Source organism: Salmo salar, chromosome 02 (assembly GCF_965601325.2).
Source record: "Salmo salar chromosome 02, fSalSal1, whole genome shotgun sequence".
Classification (NCBI taxonomy): Eukaryota; Metazoa; Chordata; class Actinopteri; order Salmoniformes; family Salmonidae; genus Salmo; species Salmo salar.
Window position 1 is genome coordinate 17,412,501 of NC_138292.1, and position 17,500 is coordinate 17,430,000.

At 43.8% G+C, this 17,500-nt stretch overlaps 1 protein-coding gene across 1 annotated transcript in view; it reads right to left on the bottom strand.

Annotated features, from left to right (window-relative positions):
* The window catches only part of LOC106575497 (phospholipid-transporting ATPase ID), a 66,987-nt gene that overhangs the window by 21,433 nt on the left and 28,054 nt on the right, over nucleotides 1-17,500 (bottom strand). Inside the window, 15 exon segments of the mRNA XM_082960386.1 lie at nucleotides 25-130; nucleotides 434-545; nucleotides 1,784-1,948; nucleotides 2,157-2,272; nucleotides 3,202-3,390; nucleotides 5,070-5,229; nucleotides 6,627-6,661; nucleotides 8,223-8,310; nucleotides 9,657-9,777; nucleotides 10,273-10,469; nucleotides 11,917-12,005; nucleotides 12,093-12,251; nucleotides 12,869-12,948; nucleotides 13,142-13,212; nucleotides 13,651-13,723. Coding sequence (XP_082816512.1) covers nucleotides 25-130; nucleotides 434-545; nucleotides 1,784-1,948; nucleotides 2,157-2,272; nucleotides 3,202-3,390; nucleotides 5,070-5,229; nucleotides 6,627-6,661; nucleotides 8,223-8,310; nucleotides 9,657-9,777; nucleotides 10,273-10,469; nucleotides 11,917-12,005; nucleotides 12,093-12,251; nucleotides 12,869-12,948; nucleotides 13,142-13,212; nucleotides 13,651-13,723 — 1,761 coding nt within the window.

The window sequence follows — 17,500 nt, forward strand, 5'->3', positions numbered from 1 at the left end:
AGGAATAGAGGATAGTTAGAGTACCTGAGTTCCTCTCTAACACTCAGCACTGTGTTTCCACTGATGATGAACACCTCAGTCATATCACCAGTCAGCATCTTACAGGAGTAACCTATATTAACTGCTGTCTCTGAGAGAGAGACAGAGAGAGACAGAAAGAGAAACAGAGAGACAGAAAGAGAGAGAGAGAGACAGAAAGAGAGAGACAGAGAGAGAGAGACAGAAAGAGAGACAGAAAGAGAGACAGAAAGAGAGAGACAGAAAGAGAGACAGAAAGAGAGACAGAAAGAAAGAGACAGAGAGAGCGATAGAGAGAGACAGAAAGAGAGAGAGAAGTGAAGGAAAGGAAATGTTTAAATAGCCAGCTCTAGTTGGTGTGTGTGTGTGTGTGTGTGTGTGTGTGTGTGTGTGTGTGTGTGTGTGTGTGTCTCACCCTGTTTGTCTCCCGTGAGGACCCAAATCTTGATGTTAGCGAGAGAGAGGATAGCGATGGTCTCAGGAACTCCCTCCTGTAGCTTATCCTCTATGGCTGTGGCTCCCAGGAGCTAGAGTAGAATAGAGCAGAGTAGAATAGAGCATAGAGCAGAGTAGAATAGAGCAGAGTAGAATAGAGCAGAGTAGAATAGAGCATAGAGTAGAATAGAGCATAGAGTAGAATAGAGCATAGAGCAGAATAGAGCATAGAGCAGAGTAGAATAGAGCAGAGTAGAATAGAGCATAGAGCAGAGTAGAATAGAGCAGAGTAGAATAGAGCATAGAGCAGAGTAAAGCAGAGTAGAATAGAGCATAGAGCAGAGTAGAATAGAAAAGAGTAGAATAGAGCATAGAGTAGAATAGAGCATAGAGTAGAATAGAGCATAGAGCAGAATAGAGCATAGAGCAGAGTAGAATAGAGCAGAGTAGAATAGACCATAGAGTAGAATAGAGCATAGAGTAGAATAGAGCAGAGTAGAATAGAGCATTGAGCAGAGTAAAGCAGAGTAGAATAGAGCATAGAGCAGAGTAGAATAGAACAGAGTAGAATAGAGCATAGAGCAGAGTAGAATAGAGCAGAGTAGAATAGAGCAGAGTAGATTAGAGAATAGAGGAGAATAGAGCAGCGTAGAATAGAGCATAGAGTAGAATAGGGCATAGAGTAGAATAGAGCAGAGTAGAATAGAGCATAGAGCAGAGTAGAATAGAGCAGAGTAGAATAGAGCATAAAGCAGAGTAGAATAGAGCAGAGTAGAATAGAGAATAGAGTAGAATAGAGCAGAGTAAAATAGAGCATAGAGTAGAATAGAGCAGAGTAGAATAGAGCAGAGTGGAATAGAGCAGAGTAGAATAGAGCATAAAGCAGAGTAGAATAGAGCAGGGTAGAATAGAGAATAGAGTAGAATAGAGCAGAGTAGAGTAGAGCAGAGTAGAATAGAGCAGAGTAGAATAGAGCAGGGTAGAATAGAGAATAGAGTAGAATAGAGCAGAGTAGAATAGAGCAGAGTAGAATAGAGCAGGGTAGAATAGAGTAGAATAGAGCAGAGTAGAATAGAGCAGAGTAGAATAGAGCAGAGTAGAATAGAGAAGAATAGAATAGAGAAGAGTAGAATAGAGCCAAATCGAATAGAGCAGAGTAGAATATAACTTTATTGGCAGTTACACAAGTTGATAGAAATGTATTTTGGTGCCAATGATGTTACAGATAGAACACACGTGCTCACACACACACACACACGCACACGCAGACACACACGCAGACACCCTCCGCCCTGCACACACACAGACAAACACACACACAGCGTGATACCATCATGTCCTGTTCTATGTGTTCATATATGTCAGCCAGTCTGTCCTCTCTACAGTCTGTAGCTCTGTCTGCTTGGCGGTGTCTCTCTGACCACTCCTCCCACTGCTCCTCTGACAGGTCTCTGTAGGCCAGGGCCAGGGTCCGCAGACCGTCCCCAGCATACTCCTAGACACACAAGTGAATTGAAGAATTGATAAACAATCAATCATCTCCTGATGGCTGGAGTAGTGTGCATGAAAACATTTAACCACCAGAGGGCAGTGGTGTTACTTGCATAAAAGAGAGCTGTGATAGGCTGAATAGGAACTCTGATTATTATTGTGTGTATATGACTGCACGTGTGTGTGTGTGTGTGTGTGTGTGTGTAACTCACATTAAGGTGATCTGTTGTGATGTTCATCAGGTGATGGTTGGAGGGGTGGAGCCTCTCAAACAACAGAGTATCAGCTCCTTTACAGTATAGACGGATCCTCCCCTCGGGGTTACGCACTGCAGAGAGAGTCATACTTTAATATGATCTGGGTTACGCACTGCAGAGAGAGTCATACTTTAATATGATCTGGGTTACGCACTGCAGAGAGAGTCATACTTTAATATGATCTGGGTTACGCACTGCAGAGAGTCATACTTTAATATGATCTGGGTAACGCACTGCAAAGAGAGTCATACTTTAATATGATCTGGGTTACGCACCACAGACAGAGACATACTTTAATATGATCTGGGTTACGCACTGCAGACACACTAACTAAATGTTAGACTAAAAGAAATGTGAGATAATGTCTAGATGCTTTTTATAGTGGAGATCAAGTTTATAAATTGCCTGGCTGGGCTGATGAGACAGTGGATTGTGCAGTCAGATGAAACATAGTGTCACGCCCTGACCATACGAGAGCCTTTTTATTCTCTATGTTGATTAGGTCGGGGTGTGACTAGGGTGGGTTATCTAGGTGTTTTATTTCTATGTTGGCCTGGTATGGTTCCCAATTAGAGGCAGCTGTTTATCGTTGTCTCTGATTGGGGATCATATTTAGGCAGCTATTTCACCACTGGTTTTTGTGGGATCTTGTTTTGAGTTAGTGCATGTAGCACCTCTGTCGTCACGGTTTGTTGTTGATTTCCTTTTTGTTTTGTAAGTTTCACAAAAATAAAGATGTGGAACTCAGAGCACGCTGCGCCTTGGTCCGTCTCTCCACACAGCCGTGACACAGAGTAAATAGGCATTTTAATGTCATAGATTTATAATGTTGTACAGTATGTTTTATACAAAGATATTTTCCCGTTTATTTTTTTATTTTGCTCTTGCGTAAGTTGCTGAAGTGCACTACGTCAAGGTGTGTTTGGTGAGCGTGTGTGTGTCTACTGTATGTCAAGGTGTGTGCGTGCTTGTGTGAGTGCGTATGCATGTATTTGTATACCTATAACGGACATCCTCTTGCGGATGTTGTTGAAGTCGAGGATGGCCAGCAGTGTGTATGTGACGGGTCGGCCCAGCTCTGTCACAGTGACAGTACCAGGGGTTCTAGACCGGAACACAAAACCAAAGTTCCTGGCTGCTGTCACCAACGCACCCTCATCTGGAGACTGGGCCTTATACATCAACTCTCCTAGAGGGGCAGAGTGGGGGAGTGAGAGAGAGAGAGAGAGGGAGACAGAGAATACAGTATCCATTAAACACATTCTATACATGTAGGTGAACACAAAATACAACATGCTTTTAAGATGCACTATGCAAAAACCACTCCTCCATTTCATGGTTCACCTAATTTCAGTTTATGTGACAAAACAAGCAATGCATAGTGTAGAGAATCATTATACCATCTAAACCGCTTTGAAATATATTTGAAACAACCAAAAATATACACTGAACAAAAATATAAACGCAACATGTAAAGTGTTGGTCCCATGTTTCATGAGCTGAAATAAAAGATTCCAGAAATGTTCCATACTCATAAAAAGCTTATTTCTCTCAAATGTTGTGCATCAATTTGTTTACATTCCTGTTAGTGAGAATTTGTCCTATGCCAAGATAATCCATCCACCTGACAGGTGTCACATATGAAGAAGCTGATTAAACAGGGTGAACGTTAGATGATTATTGCGCTGGGGAAATTAAAAGGCCACTCTAAAATGTGCAGTTTTGTCACACAACACGTCTCAGGTTTTGAGGGAGCGTGTAATTGGCATGCTGACTGCAGGAATGTCCACCAGAGCTGTTGCCAGAGAATTGTATGTTCATTTCTCTACCATAAGCCTCCTCCAACATCGTTTTATAATTTGGAAGTACGTCCAACCGGCCACACAACTGCAGACCACCTGTAACCACGCCAACCCAGGACCTCCACATCCGGCTTCTTCACCTGCGAGATCGTCTGAGACCAGATACCCGGACAGCTGATTTTCTGTCTGTAATAAAGCCCTTTTGTTGGGAAAAACTCATTCTGATTGGCTGGGCCTTGCTCCCCTGTGGGTGGGCCAGTCTCCCAAGTAGGTGGGCCTATGTCCTCTCAGGCCCACCCAAGGCTGCACCCCTGCCCAGTCATGTGAAATCCATACATTAGGGCTTAATGAATTTATTTCAACTGACTGATTTCCTTATATGAACTGTAACTCAGTAAAATAGTTTAAATTGTTGAGTTTATATTTTTGTTCTGTATAGTATTTTTAGCTGTTTAAAGCTGGTGTACAAAACCGAAAGTAAAAGACGCCAAAACAAAACTTAAGAACGGGAAGCATAAATGTAGCACACATAGACTTTCTTCTTTCAATGAGCAAATTAATAACTCACATTTCTATGTGAACTTGGTTGGGTTGCCCAAAAAGTGACATATTGCAGCTTTAAAAACATGGACTATAATTACAAGTTCAACTTAATAAAGCAAATTATTTCTCCTCATCTCCCATCTCTCCCTCCCTCTCTTTTCCTCTACCCCTCTCTCACCCTCCTTCTCCTTCCATCCCTCCCTCTATCCCTCTATAACCCTCTCTCTCTCTCATCCTCCCTCTATCTCTATATAACCCTCATTCCCTCTATCTCGCTCTCTCTTACCTTACTTCTATTCCTCCCTCTATCGCTCTCTCACCCTCCCTCTCCTTCTATTCCTCCCTCTATCCCTCATTCCCTCTCTCTCTATCATCCTCCCTCTATCTCTATCTAACCCTCATTCCCTCTATCTCGCTCTCTCTTACCCTACTTCTATTCCTCCCTCTATCGCTCTCTCACCCCCCTCTCCTTCTATTCCTCCCTCTATCCCTCTCTCTCACCCTCCTTCCCGCTATCTCTCACCCTCCTTCTTCTCCTCACTCATGACGGTGTGACAGAGGGAAAGCAGCCGGAAGAACTCGTGGCTGTGAAGGTCTCCCAGCGTCACCGACTTCAGCAGACCGTTGTCATAGTAACAGAAGTCAGGGTCAGCCAGGGGGTTGAAGGAGGAGAAGTCTAGCCTCTGGAAAGAGAGAAGAGGAGAGAGAGAAGAGGAGAGAGAGAAGGGCAGACAGAGAAGAGGAGAGAGAGAAGGGCAGACAGAGAAGAGGAGAGAGAGAAGGGCAGACAGAGAAGAGGAGAGAGAGAAGGGCAGACAGAGAAGGGCAGACAGAGAAGGGGAGACAGAGAAGAGGAGAGAGAGAAGGGCAGACAGAGAAGGGCAGACAGAGAAGGGCAGACAGAGAAGAGGAGACAGAGAAGGGCAGACAGAGAAGAGGAGACAGAGAAGGGCAGACAGAGAAGAGGAGAGAGAGAAGGGCAGACAGAGAAGGGCAGACAGAGAAGGGCAGACAGAGAAGAGGAGACAGAGAAGGGCAGACAGAGAAGAGGAGAGAGAGAAGGGCAGACAGAGAAGAGGAGAGAGAGAAGGGCAGACAGAGAAGGGCAGACAGAGAAGAGGAGACAGAGAAGGGCAGACAGAGAAGGGCAGACAGAGAAGGGGAGACAGAGAAGAGGAGAGAGAGAAGGGCAGACAGAGAAGAGGAGAGAGAGAAGGGCAGACAGAGAAGGGCAGACAGAGAAGGGCAGACAGAGAAGGGGAGACAGAGAAGGGGAGAGAGAGAAGGGCAGACAGAGAAGAGGAGAGAGAGAAGGGCAGACAGAGAAGGGCAGACAGAGAAGGGGAGACAGAGAAGGGCAGACAGAGAAGAGGAGAGAGAGAAGGGCAGACAGAGAAGAGGAGAGAGAGAAGGGCAGACAGAGAAGGGCAGACAGAGAAGGGCAGACAGAGAAGGGGAGACAGAGAAGAGGAGAGAGAGAAGGGCAGACAGAGAAGAGGAGAGAGAGAAGGGCAGACAGAGAAGGGCAGACAGAGAAGGGGAGACAGAGAAGAGGAGACAGAGAAGGGCAGACAGAGAAGGGCAGACAGAGAAGGGCAGACAGAGAAGGGGAGACAGAGAAGGGGAGACAGAGAAGAGGAGAGAGAGAAGGGCAGACAGAGAAGAGGAGAGAGAGAAGGGCAGACAGAGAAGGGCAGACAGAGAAGGGGAGACAGAGAAGAGGAGACAGAGAAGGGCAGACAGAGAAGGGCAGACAGAGAAGGGCAGACAGAGAAGGGGAGACAGAGAAGGGGAGACAGAGAAGGGCAGACAGAGAAGGGCAGACAGAGAAGGGCAGACAGAGAAGGGGAGACAGAGAAGGGCAGACAGAGAAGGGCAGACAGAGAAGGGCAGACAGAGAAGGGGGGAAGAGAGGAAGGAGGACAGTTGTAGTATTCACCATTAGAAACTATGCTTTGTATTCACCTATGGTCAAAGAGCAAAGTGCACAGTGCCAGAGTGATGTCATTGCCACAGAGAGCAAGCTGAACAGTATGCTGTGTTTTTAGTCATACTGTTAGTCTTACGTTAGCCTGCTCACCTTTGGCTGTACTCCCAACGGGTCGATCACCTCACCTGACAATAGAACACACTCACACTTAGACTCAGAGTTACCCAGCACCACAAGGACGTCTACAACATTGACTGAGGGAACAGGACAGTGCTGATTTGATCTGATTTGTGTGTGTATTGTTCTATTTGTATTTATTAAGAATCCCCATTGGTTCCTGCCAAGGCAGCAGCTACTCTTCCTGGGGTTTATTAAGAATCCCCATTAGGCAGCAGCTACTCTTCCTGGGGTTTATTAAGAATCCCCATTAGGCAGCAGTTACTCTTCCTGGGGTTTATTATAGATCCCCATTAGGCAGCAGCTACTCTTCCTGGGGTTTATTATAGATCCCCATTAGTTCCTGTCAAGGCAGCAGTTACTCTTCCTGGGGTTTATTATGGATCCCCATTAGTTCCTGTCAAGGCAGCAGCTACTCTTCCTGAGGTTTATTATAGATCCCCATTAGTTCCTGTCAAGACAGCAGTTACTCTTCCTGGGGTTTATTATAGATCCCCATTAGTTCCTGTCAAGGCAGCAGTTACTCTTCCTGGGGTTTATTATGGATCCCCATTAGTTCCTGCCAAGACAGCAGCTACTCTTCCTGGGGTTTATTATGGATCCCCATTAGTGCCTGCCAAGACAGCAGTTACTCTTCCTGGGGTTTATTATGGATCCCCATTAGTTCCTGCCAAGACAGCAGCTACTCTTCCGGGGGTCCAGCAAATATTAAGGCAGTAATATACATTATAATACCATTTTTAAACATTAAAATACATTTAACAACAGATTTCACACCACATTAAGCGTGTGCCCTCAGGCCACTACTCTACTACTACACACAATCCAGGTGTACGTGTGTGTATAGAGTGCATGTGTGTATACTGTGTACGTGTGTGTATAGTGTCTAAGTTGTGTGTATAGTGTGTATGTTGTGTGTATAGTGTGTATGTTGTATGTGTTTGTATCTGTGTGTGTGACTCTTCACAGTCCTTGCTGTTCCATAAGGTGTATTTGTATCAGTTTTTTAAATCTGAGAGACTGTAGTATATAGTGTATTATACACACCTTAAATCTGATTGACTGTAGTATAAATGTAGTATACTCACCTTAAATCTGGTTGACTGTAGTATATATGTAGTATACTCACCTTAAATCTGATTGACTGTCGTATATATGTAGTATACCCACCTTAAATCTGATAGACTGTAGTATATATGTAGTATACCCACCTTAAATCTGATAGACTGTAGTATATTGTGTAGTATACCCACCTTAAATCTGATAGACTGTAGTATAAATGTAGTATACTCACCTTAAATCTGATAGAATGTAGTATATATGTAGTATACCCACATTAAATCTGATAGACTGTAGTATATAGTGTAGTATACCCACCTTAAATCTGATAGACTGTAGTATATAGTGTAGTATACCCACCTTAAATCTGATAGACTGTAGTATATAGTGTAGTATACCCACCTTAAATCTGATAGACTGTAGTATATAGTGTAGTATACCCACCTTAAATCTGATAGACTGTAGTATATAGTGTAGTATATCGTGTAGTATATAGTGTAGTATACCCACCATAGGCATGTCCGTTGATAGAGCACTTGCTGAAGCTCATGATGTTCTGAGTGAGAGTTCCTGTCTTGTCACTGAAGATGTACTCCACCTGTTTCAATGGGGGGGGTTATCAAGATACCACAGACGTACTGGACCTACATCCAGACACACCACAGGCTTTTAGGCTAACATTCTCCAACACAGAGATACAAGGATCTAGTGTAGATGAACAACAGTAGGGTGTAGATGAACAACAGTAGGGTGTAGATGAACAACAGTAGGGTGTAGATGAACAACAGTAGAGTGTAGATGAACAACAGTAGGGTGTAGATGAACAACAGTAGGGTGTAGATGAACAACAGTAGGGTGTAGATGAACAACAGTAGAGTGTAGATTAACAACAGTAGGGTGTAGATGAACAACAGTAGGGTGTAGATGAACAACAGTACGGTGTAGATGAACAACAGTAGGGTGTAGATGAACAACAGTAGGGTGTAGATGAACAACAGTAGGGTGTAGATGAACAACAGTAGAGTGTAGATTAACAACAGTAGGGTGTAGATGAACAACAGTAGAGTGTAGATGAACAACAGTAGGGTGTAGATGAACAACAGTAGGGTGTAGATGAACAACAGTAGGGTGTAGATGAACAACAGTAGAGTGTAGATGAACAACAGTAGGGTGTAGATGATCAACAGTACGGTGTAGATGAACAACAGTACGGTGTAGATGAACAACAGTAGGGTGTAGATGAACAACAGTAGGGTGTAGATGAACAACAGTAGGGTGTAGATGAACAACAGTAGAGTGTAGATTAACAACAGTAGGGTGTAGATGAACAACAGTAGGGTGTAGATGAACAACAGTAGGGTGTAGATGAACAACAGTAGGGTGTAGATGAACAACAGTAGAGTGTAGATGAACAACAGTAGGGTGTAGATGAACAACAGTAGGTTGTAGATGAACAACAGTAGGGTGTAGATGAACAACAGTAGGGTGTAGATGAACAACAGTAGGGTGTAGATGAACAACAGTAGGGTGTAGATGAACAACAGTAGAGTGTAGATGAACAACAGTAGGGTGTAGATGAACAACAGTAGGGTGTAGATGAACAACAGTAGGGTGTAGATGAACAACAGTAGGGTGTAGATGAACAACAGTAGAGTGTAGATGAACAACAGTAGGGTGTAGATGAACAACAGTAGGGTGTAGATGAACAACAGTAGAGTGTAGATGAACAACAGTAGGGTGTAGATGAACAACAGTAGGGTGTAGATGAACAACAGTAGGGTGTAGATGAACAACAGTAGAGTGTAGATGAACAACAGTAGGGTGTAGATGAACAACAGTAGGGTGTAGATGAACAACAGTAGAGTGTAGATGAACAACAGTAGGGTGTAGATGAACAACAGTAGGGTGTAGATGAACAACAGTAGGGTGTAGGATGTTCCTCACCTGTCCCAGTTCCTCGTTGAGAGTGGTGGTCCTGGCTTCAGCTGCTGTGTTACACTGTGGACAGAACATCTTCCTGTCCCAGTTTATAAAGTAACTATGACCCAGCCTAATCACCTCCACACTGGAGAGACAGAGGGAGGGAGGGAGGGAGGGAGAGAGGGAGGGAGGGAGGGAGGGAGGGAGGGAGGGAGGGAGGGAGGGAGGGAGGGAGGGAGGGAGGGAGGAGGGAGGGAGGGAGGGAGAAAAAGAAAAGATAATTCAACAGGGAGCCCTCTAACTTGTTTGGGATTGCAGATTGCAGCCCACACAACACATACAAAAACACACAACAGACTAACACACAAACACACTAACACATAAAGAAACCAACAAACAACAGCCCTTAGTAAGTCAGTTATCAGTACGGGTGGGTCAGGACCACACACTAACATCAGTCGTGGATTGAAATACTAACTTGTTCCAGAATCCACAGAAAGTAAAGTACTGATGAAGCATCTTGACTGTCACTGTCACTCATCTCCCTTGACTAAAAGGGTCATAGAGGTTTTATTACCTGACATAGAGATGTTATTACCTGACATAGAGGGCTTATAACCTGACATAAAGTATTCCTTACCTGACGTAGAGTGAGATGGGCACCACGGTGTTGAGAATGATGACGTAGGACCAGAAGGAGAGGAAAGCAGAGAACAGGAAGTTGTCTACAGGCAGGTCCCAGGCCAGGTAACTCTGGAACAGAGAACCCACCTCTCTCTCCCACACAGCGTTCCCCACAGCCAGGATCACACCCATACACACCATGAAGCCAAAGATCTGGAATGGGGAGAGAGAGGAGGGAGAAAGGGGAGAGAGAGGGGGAGAGAGGCGTGAGAAGGGCCGAAAGGGGGGAAGAGAGGGGAGAAAGAGGGGAGAGAGAGAGGGGGAGAGAAGAGGAGAAAGGGGGGAAGAGAGGGGAGAGAGAGGGAGGGAGAGAGGGTAAAGATTAGACTTATGTCTAAATGTATGTACCGTAATTTCCGGACTATTAAGCGCACCTGAATATAAGCCGCACCCACTGAATTTGAAAAAAAATATTATTTTGAACATAAATAAGCCGCACATGTCTATAAGCCGCAGGTGCCTACCGGTACATTGAAATAAATGAACTTTACACAGGCTTTAACGAAACACGGCTTGTAACAAAAATAAATAGGCTTTAACGAAACACGGCTTGTAACAAAAATAAATAGGCTTTAACGAAACACGGCTTGTAACAAAAATAAATAGGCTTTAACGAAACACGGCTTGTAACAAAAATAAATAGGCTTTAACGAAACACGGCTTGTAACAAAAATAAATAGTCTTTAACGAAACACGGCTTCTAACAAAAATAAATAGGCTTTAACGAAACACGGCTTGTAACAAAAATAAATAGGCTTTAACGAAACACGGCTTGTAACAAAAATAAATAGGCTTTAACGAAACACGGCTTGTAACAAAAATAAATAGGCTTTAACGAAACACGGCTTGTAACAAAAATAAATAGTCTTTAACGAAACACGGCTTCTAACAAAAATAAATAGGCTTTAACGAAACACGGCTTGTAACAAAAATAAATAGGCTTTAACGAAACACGGCTTGTAACAAAAAATAAAAAATTTGCAGTAAGCTTTAGTTGTCTTTTTGCACTGAGTCAATTCCTCACGCTGCTGTTTCCAACGTCTTATCATCGACTCATTAAGACCAAGCTCCCGTGCAGCAGCTCTATTTCCTTTTCCAACAGCCAGATCAATCGCCTTCAACTTGAAAGCTGCATCATATGCATTTCTCCGTGTCTTTGCCATGATGAGGGTGACAAAATGACTACCGTAATCAGAATGATGGGAAGTTTGAGAGCGCTCGATTTAATCTAAACAGTAAACAAAAAAGTTGGTTGATCTTAACCCGTTCAGCAATTTCATTGGTCTAATGAAAGCTTCCTGCCGCCAAAAAACTGAGCACGTCACAGAATGTGTTTTTTTGGAGAAAAAAAAATTGAAAGCGGGAAAAATCCATATATTAGCCGCGTCATTGTTTAAGCCGCGACGTTCAAAGCTGGGAAAAAAGTTGCGGCTTATAGTCCGGAATTTACGGTACCTTATTTTTATTTCAAAATGTCAAGCTCAACTAGAAAAGTAGAGTTTCTGGAGAAACCAGAAGGCCATTTATAGTCTTGTTTTATATTACAAGTAGATGTTAAACAAGTATGGCCAAACAGAAGGGGAGGTGTGGGGTCTCCTACCCAGAGCACCAGCGTGTTCATGAGGCGGTCGATGCTTGTGCGTTTGAACTTGGTGCGACCACTATTCTGCATCAGTTTGGTGTCTGGGCCTGGTTAGAGAGATATACAAAGAGGAATTGGTTAGACAAACACACACACGTGCACACACAAAGAGACAGACAGACAGACAGACCGACCTGCAAAGATAACCAGTCCGTAGCAGGTCTCTGTGTTGCGGAGAACACAGCCTCGTAGTAACATGTTGTGGTTGCTCAGGGGGTATTTACAATCTCTCCAGCACAGAAGACCACAGAACCTGTCCAGCTTGTTGTTGGGAGGCTCACAGACCACCTCACCTGTACCGGCAACACACACACACCTTTATCACACACTTTACAATCACCTCACCTAGTCAGCTAAGATACTGTACAGTATTCTCTCCATCATCATCTTCCCATCCCACCTCAGTAACAGACAGCGTTTAGAAACCACGTCAGCAGCACAACACACTGTTTACTACATCAGCCTCTGCTTCACAAAAACAATGACTACATATTCAACATCACCACAGAGGGCAGAGTTCAGCTGTGTTTCAGTGTTTCAGCCACATTCCATTTTAGGACTATTGAATTAAACTGACTTACTATGGGCGCTGTGCTAACAAACACGCAGACACACACACTCACACACACACACACACGCACACACACACACACAGACCGACTTGCTTGCAGTAATGCTTTCTGCTGAGCAGGTGAGGAGAGATGCGTGGGTGAACCATGCTGACGAGGAAAACCAGTGTGTGTCTGTGGGGAATGGAGAGACTGGGGGTGTTAAGCGCTGACAACGGAGGGTGTGTGTGTGTGTGTGTGTGATGCTGGGCAGTGTGGGTGCTAAGTGCTTGGTTGCAGAGTGGACCTGCTGACCTCTGATGTGTGAAAGACACAGAGACCAATAGAAAGAGACTTCCTACCATCAAAAGAGGCCAGGTTGTTGGGGTCTCCCAGCTCTGCAGTCACAGACAGAGACTGACGTACCTTCATATTGGTCTCCCTGCACAAACACACACACACACACACACACACACACACACACACACACACACACACACACACACACACACACACACACACACACACACACACACACACACACACACACACACACTGTATATGAACTCACAAACCATGAGGATCACTGTGTTGTGCTTTATTGGACTGTGCTGTGTGTTATGGTGTATTCTTACCCGTCTAGCTCTGCGGTTTCGATGTAACAGAGGCTATGAGGTTCACTACTGGACAGTAAGAGAAGGTCAGCCTGAAGAGAAACATCAGCTAGCATTAGCATCCGCTAACACACTGTAGCATTTCTGATAATACCACTTTTGTCCCTTCTCTGGCTAACACGCTACTGGTACAGTACATTGAAAGTTAATCTTAGTGTAGAGATTGTTTGGCTGAAATATGAGAGTGCTGTGTGTTACATCGCCTTTATGGAAGCCTTTAAAACCACCATGAATGAATCTCAATACCGGTAAGTGCTTGTATATATATGAAACCATTACACTGCACCATAAAAACTGTGTTATGACAGAGTACACTACAACAGTTGTAAATGAATCATGACCAGTGTGTGTGTGTGTGTGTGTGTGTGTGTGTGTGTGTGTGTGTGTGTGTGTGTGTGTGTGTGTGTGTGTGTGTGTGTGTGTGTGTGTGTGTGATACATTATGTTGATGATTGAATGACACACACTTACTGCCACAAACTGGTTATTCTCCAGTTTAATGATATCACCAACTCTTACATTCATCCACTTCTCCTTCTGAAGACTGAGAGAGAGAAACGAGGGAGGGAGGGAGGGAGAGAGAGAGAGAGAGAGAGAGGAGAGAGAGAGAGAGAGAGAGGGAGGTACAAAGAAAAAGAAAGAAAGAGGGACTAAATTATAAATATAAACAGCTTACAATGTGTGAAGAGAACAGCATGAGAATTGGTCAGTAGCAGAAGTGACTGATGACTGTCTGTATTTCTGAGTGTAGACTGGACTAGATGACTGTCTGTATTTCTGAGTGTAGACTGGACTAGATGACTGTCTGTATTTCTGAGTGTAGACTGGACTAGATAACTGTCTGTATTGCTGAGTGTACACTGGACTAGATGAATGGCTGTATTGCTGAGTGTAGACTGGACTAGAGGACTGTCTGTATTTCTGAGTGTAGACTGGACTAGATGAATGGCTGTATTGCTGAGTGTAGACTGGACTAGATGAATGGCTGTATTGCTGAGTGTAGACTGGACTAGATGACTGTCTGTATTTCTGAGTGTAGACTGGACTAGATGACTGTCTGTATTTCTGAGTGTAGACTGGACTAGATTACTGTCTGTATTGCTGAGTGTAGACTGGACTAGATAACTGTCTGTATTGCTGAGTGTACACTGGACTAGAAGACTGTCTGTATTGCTGAGTGTACACTGGACTAGATGAATGTCTGTATTTCTGAGTGTAGACTGGACTAGAGGACTGTCTGTATTTCTGAGTGTAGACTGGACTAGATAACTGTCTGTATTGCTGAGTGTAGACTGGACTAGATGAATGTCTGTATTTCTGAGTGTAGACTGGACTAGATAACTGTCTGTATTGCTGAGTGAAAACTGGACTAGATGAATGTCTGTATTTCTGAGTGTAGACTGGACTAGAGGACTGTCTGTATTTCTGAGTGTAGACTGGACTAGATAACTGTCTGTATTTCTGAGTGTAGACTGTACTAGATGAATGTCTGTATTGCTGAGTGTAGACGGTACTAGATGAATGTCTGTATTGCTGAGTGTAGACTGGACTAGAGGACTGTCTGTATTGCTGAGTGTAGACTGGACTAGATAACTGTCTGTATTTCTGAGTGTAGACTGGACTAGATGAATGTCTGTATTTCTGAGTGTAGACTGGACTAGATGAATGTCTGTATTGCTGAGTGTAGACTGGACTAGAGGACTGTCTGTATTGCTGAGTGTAGACTGGACTAGATGAATGGCTGTATTGCTGAGTGTAGACTGTACTAGATGAATGGCTGTATTGCTGAGTGTAGACTGTACTAGATGAATGGCTGTATTTCTGAGTGTAGACTGGACTAGATGACTGTCTGTATTGCTGAGTGTAGACTGGACTAGATAACTGTCTGTATTGCTGAGTGTAGACTGCACTAGATGACTGTCTGTATTGCTGAGTATAGACTGGACTAGAAGACTCGGTATTTCTGAGTGTAGACCGGATTAGATGAATGTCTGTATTTCTGAGTGTAGACTGGACTAGATGACTGTCTATATTGCTGAGTGTAGACTGGACTTGATGAATGGCTGTATTGTTGAGTGTAGACTGGACTAGAGGACTGTCTGTATTTCTGAGTGTCGACTGGACTAGATGAATGTCTGTATTTCTGAGTGTAGACTGGACTAGATGAATGTCTGTATTGCTGAGTGTAGACTGGACTAGAGGACTGTCTGTATTGCTGAGTGTAGACTGGACTAGATGAATGGCTGTATTGCTGAGTGTAGACTGTACTAGATGAATGGCTGTATTGCTGAGTGTAGACTGTACTAGATGAATGGCTGTATTTCTGAGTGTAGACTGGACTAGATGACTGTCTGTATTGCTGAGTGTAGACTGGACTAGATAACTGTCTGTATTGCTGAGTGTAGACTGCACTAGATGACTGTCTGTATTGCTGAGTATAGACTGGACTAGAAGACTCGGTATTTCTGAGTGTAGACCGGATTAGATGAATGTCTGTATTTCTGAGTGTAGACTGGACTAGATGACTGTCTATATTGCTGAGTGTAGACTGGACTTGATGAATGGCTGTATTGTTGAGTGTAGACTGGACTAGAGGACTGTCTGTATTGCTGAGTGTAGACTGGACTTGATGAATGTCTGTATTGCTGAATGTAGACTGGACTAGAGGACTGTCTGTATTTCTGAGTGTAGACTGTACTAGATGAATGGCTGTATTGCTGAGTGTAGACTGGACTAGATGACTGTCTGTATTGCTGAGTGTAGACTGCACTAGATTAATGGCTGTATTGCTGAGTGTACACTGTGCTAGATGAATGTCTGTATTTCTGAGTGTTGACTGGACTAGATGAATGGCTGTATTGCTGAGTGTAGACTGGACTAGATGAATGTCTGTATTGCTGAGTGTAGACTGGACTAGAGGACTGTCTGTATTTCTGAGTGTAGACTGTACTAGATGAATGGCTGTATTGCTGAGTGTAGACTGGACTAGATGAATGGCTGTATTTCTGAGTGTAGACTGGACTAGATGAATGGCTGTATTGCTGAGTGTAGACTGGACTAGATGAATGGCTGTATTGCTGAGTGTAGACTGTACTAGATGAATGGCTGTATTGCTGAGTGTAGACTGTACTAGATGACTGTCTGTATTGCTGAGTGTACACTGTACTAGATGAATGGCTGTATTGCTGAGTGTAGACTGTACTAGATGAATGGCTGTATTGCTGAGTGTAGACTGGACTAGATGAATGGCTGTATTGCTGAGTGTAGACTGGACTAGAGGACTGTCTGAATTGCTGAGTGTAGACTGGACTAGATGAATGGCTGTATTTCTGAGTGTAGACTGGACTAGATGAATGGCTGTATTGCTGAGTGTAGACTGGACTAGATGACTGTCTGTATTGCTGAGTGTAGACTGGACTAGATAACTGTCTGTATTGCTGAGTGTAGACTGCACTAGATGACTGTCTGTATTGCTGAGTATAGACTGGACTAGAAGACTCGGTATTTCTGAGTGTAGACCGGATTAGATGAATGTCTGTATTTCTGAGTGTAGACTGGACTAGATGACTGTCTATATTGCTGAGTGTAGACTGGACTTGATGAATGTCTGTATTGTTGAGTGTAGACTGGACTAGAGGACTGTCTGTATTGCTGAGTGTAGACTGGACTTGATGAATGTCTGTATTGCTGAGTGTAGACTGGACTAGATGACTGTCTGCATTGCTGAGTGTAGACTGTACTAGATTAATGGCTGTATTGCTGAGTGTACACTGTGCTAGATGAATGTCTGTATTTCTGAGTGTAGACTGGACTAGATGAATGGCTGTATTGCTGAGTGTAGACTGGACTAGATGAATGGCTGTATTGCTGAGTGTAGACTGGACTAGATGACTGGCTGTATTTCTGAGTGTAGACTGGACTAGATGAATGGCTGTATTGCTGAGTGTAGACTGGACTAGATGAATGGCTGTATTGCTGAGTGTAGACTGGACTAGATGAATGGCTGTATTGCTGAGTGTAGACTGGACTAGATGAATGGCTGTATTGCTGAGTGTAGACTGGACTAGATGAATGGCTGTATTGCTGAGTGTAGACTGGACTAGATGAATGGCTGTATTGCTGAGTGTAGACTGGACTAGATGAATGGCTGTATTGCTGAGTGTAGACTGGACTAGATGAATGGCTGTATTGCTGAGTGTAGACTGGACTAGATGAATGGCTGTATTGCTGAGTGTAGACTGGACTAGATGAATGGCTGTATTGCTGAGTGTAGACTGGACTAGATGAATGGCTGTATTGCTGAGTGTAGACTGGACTAGAT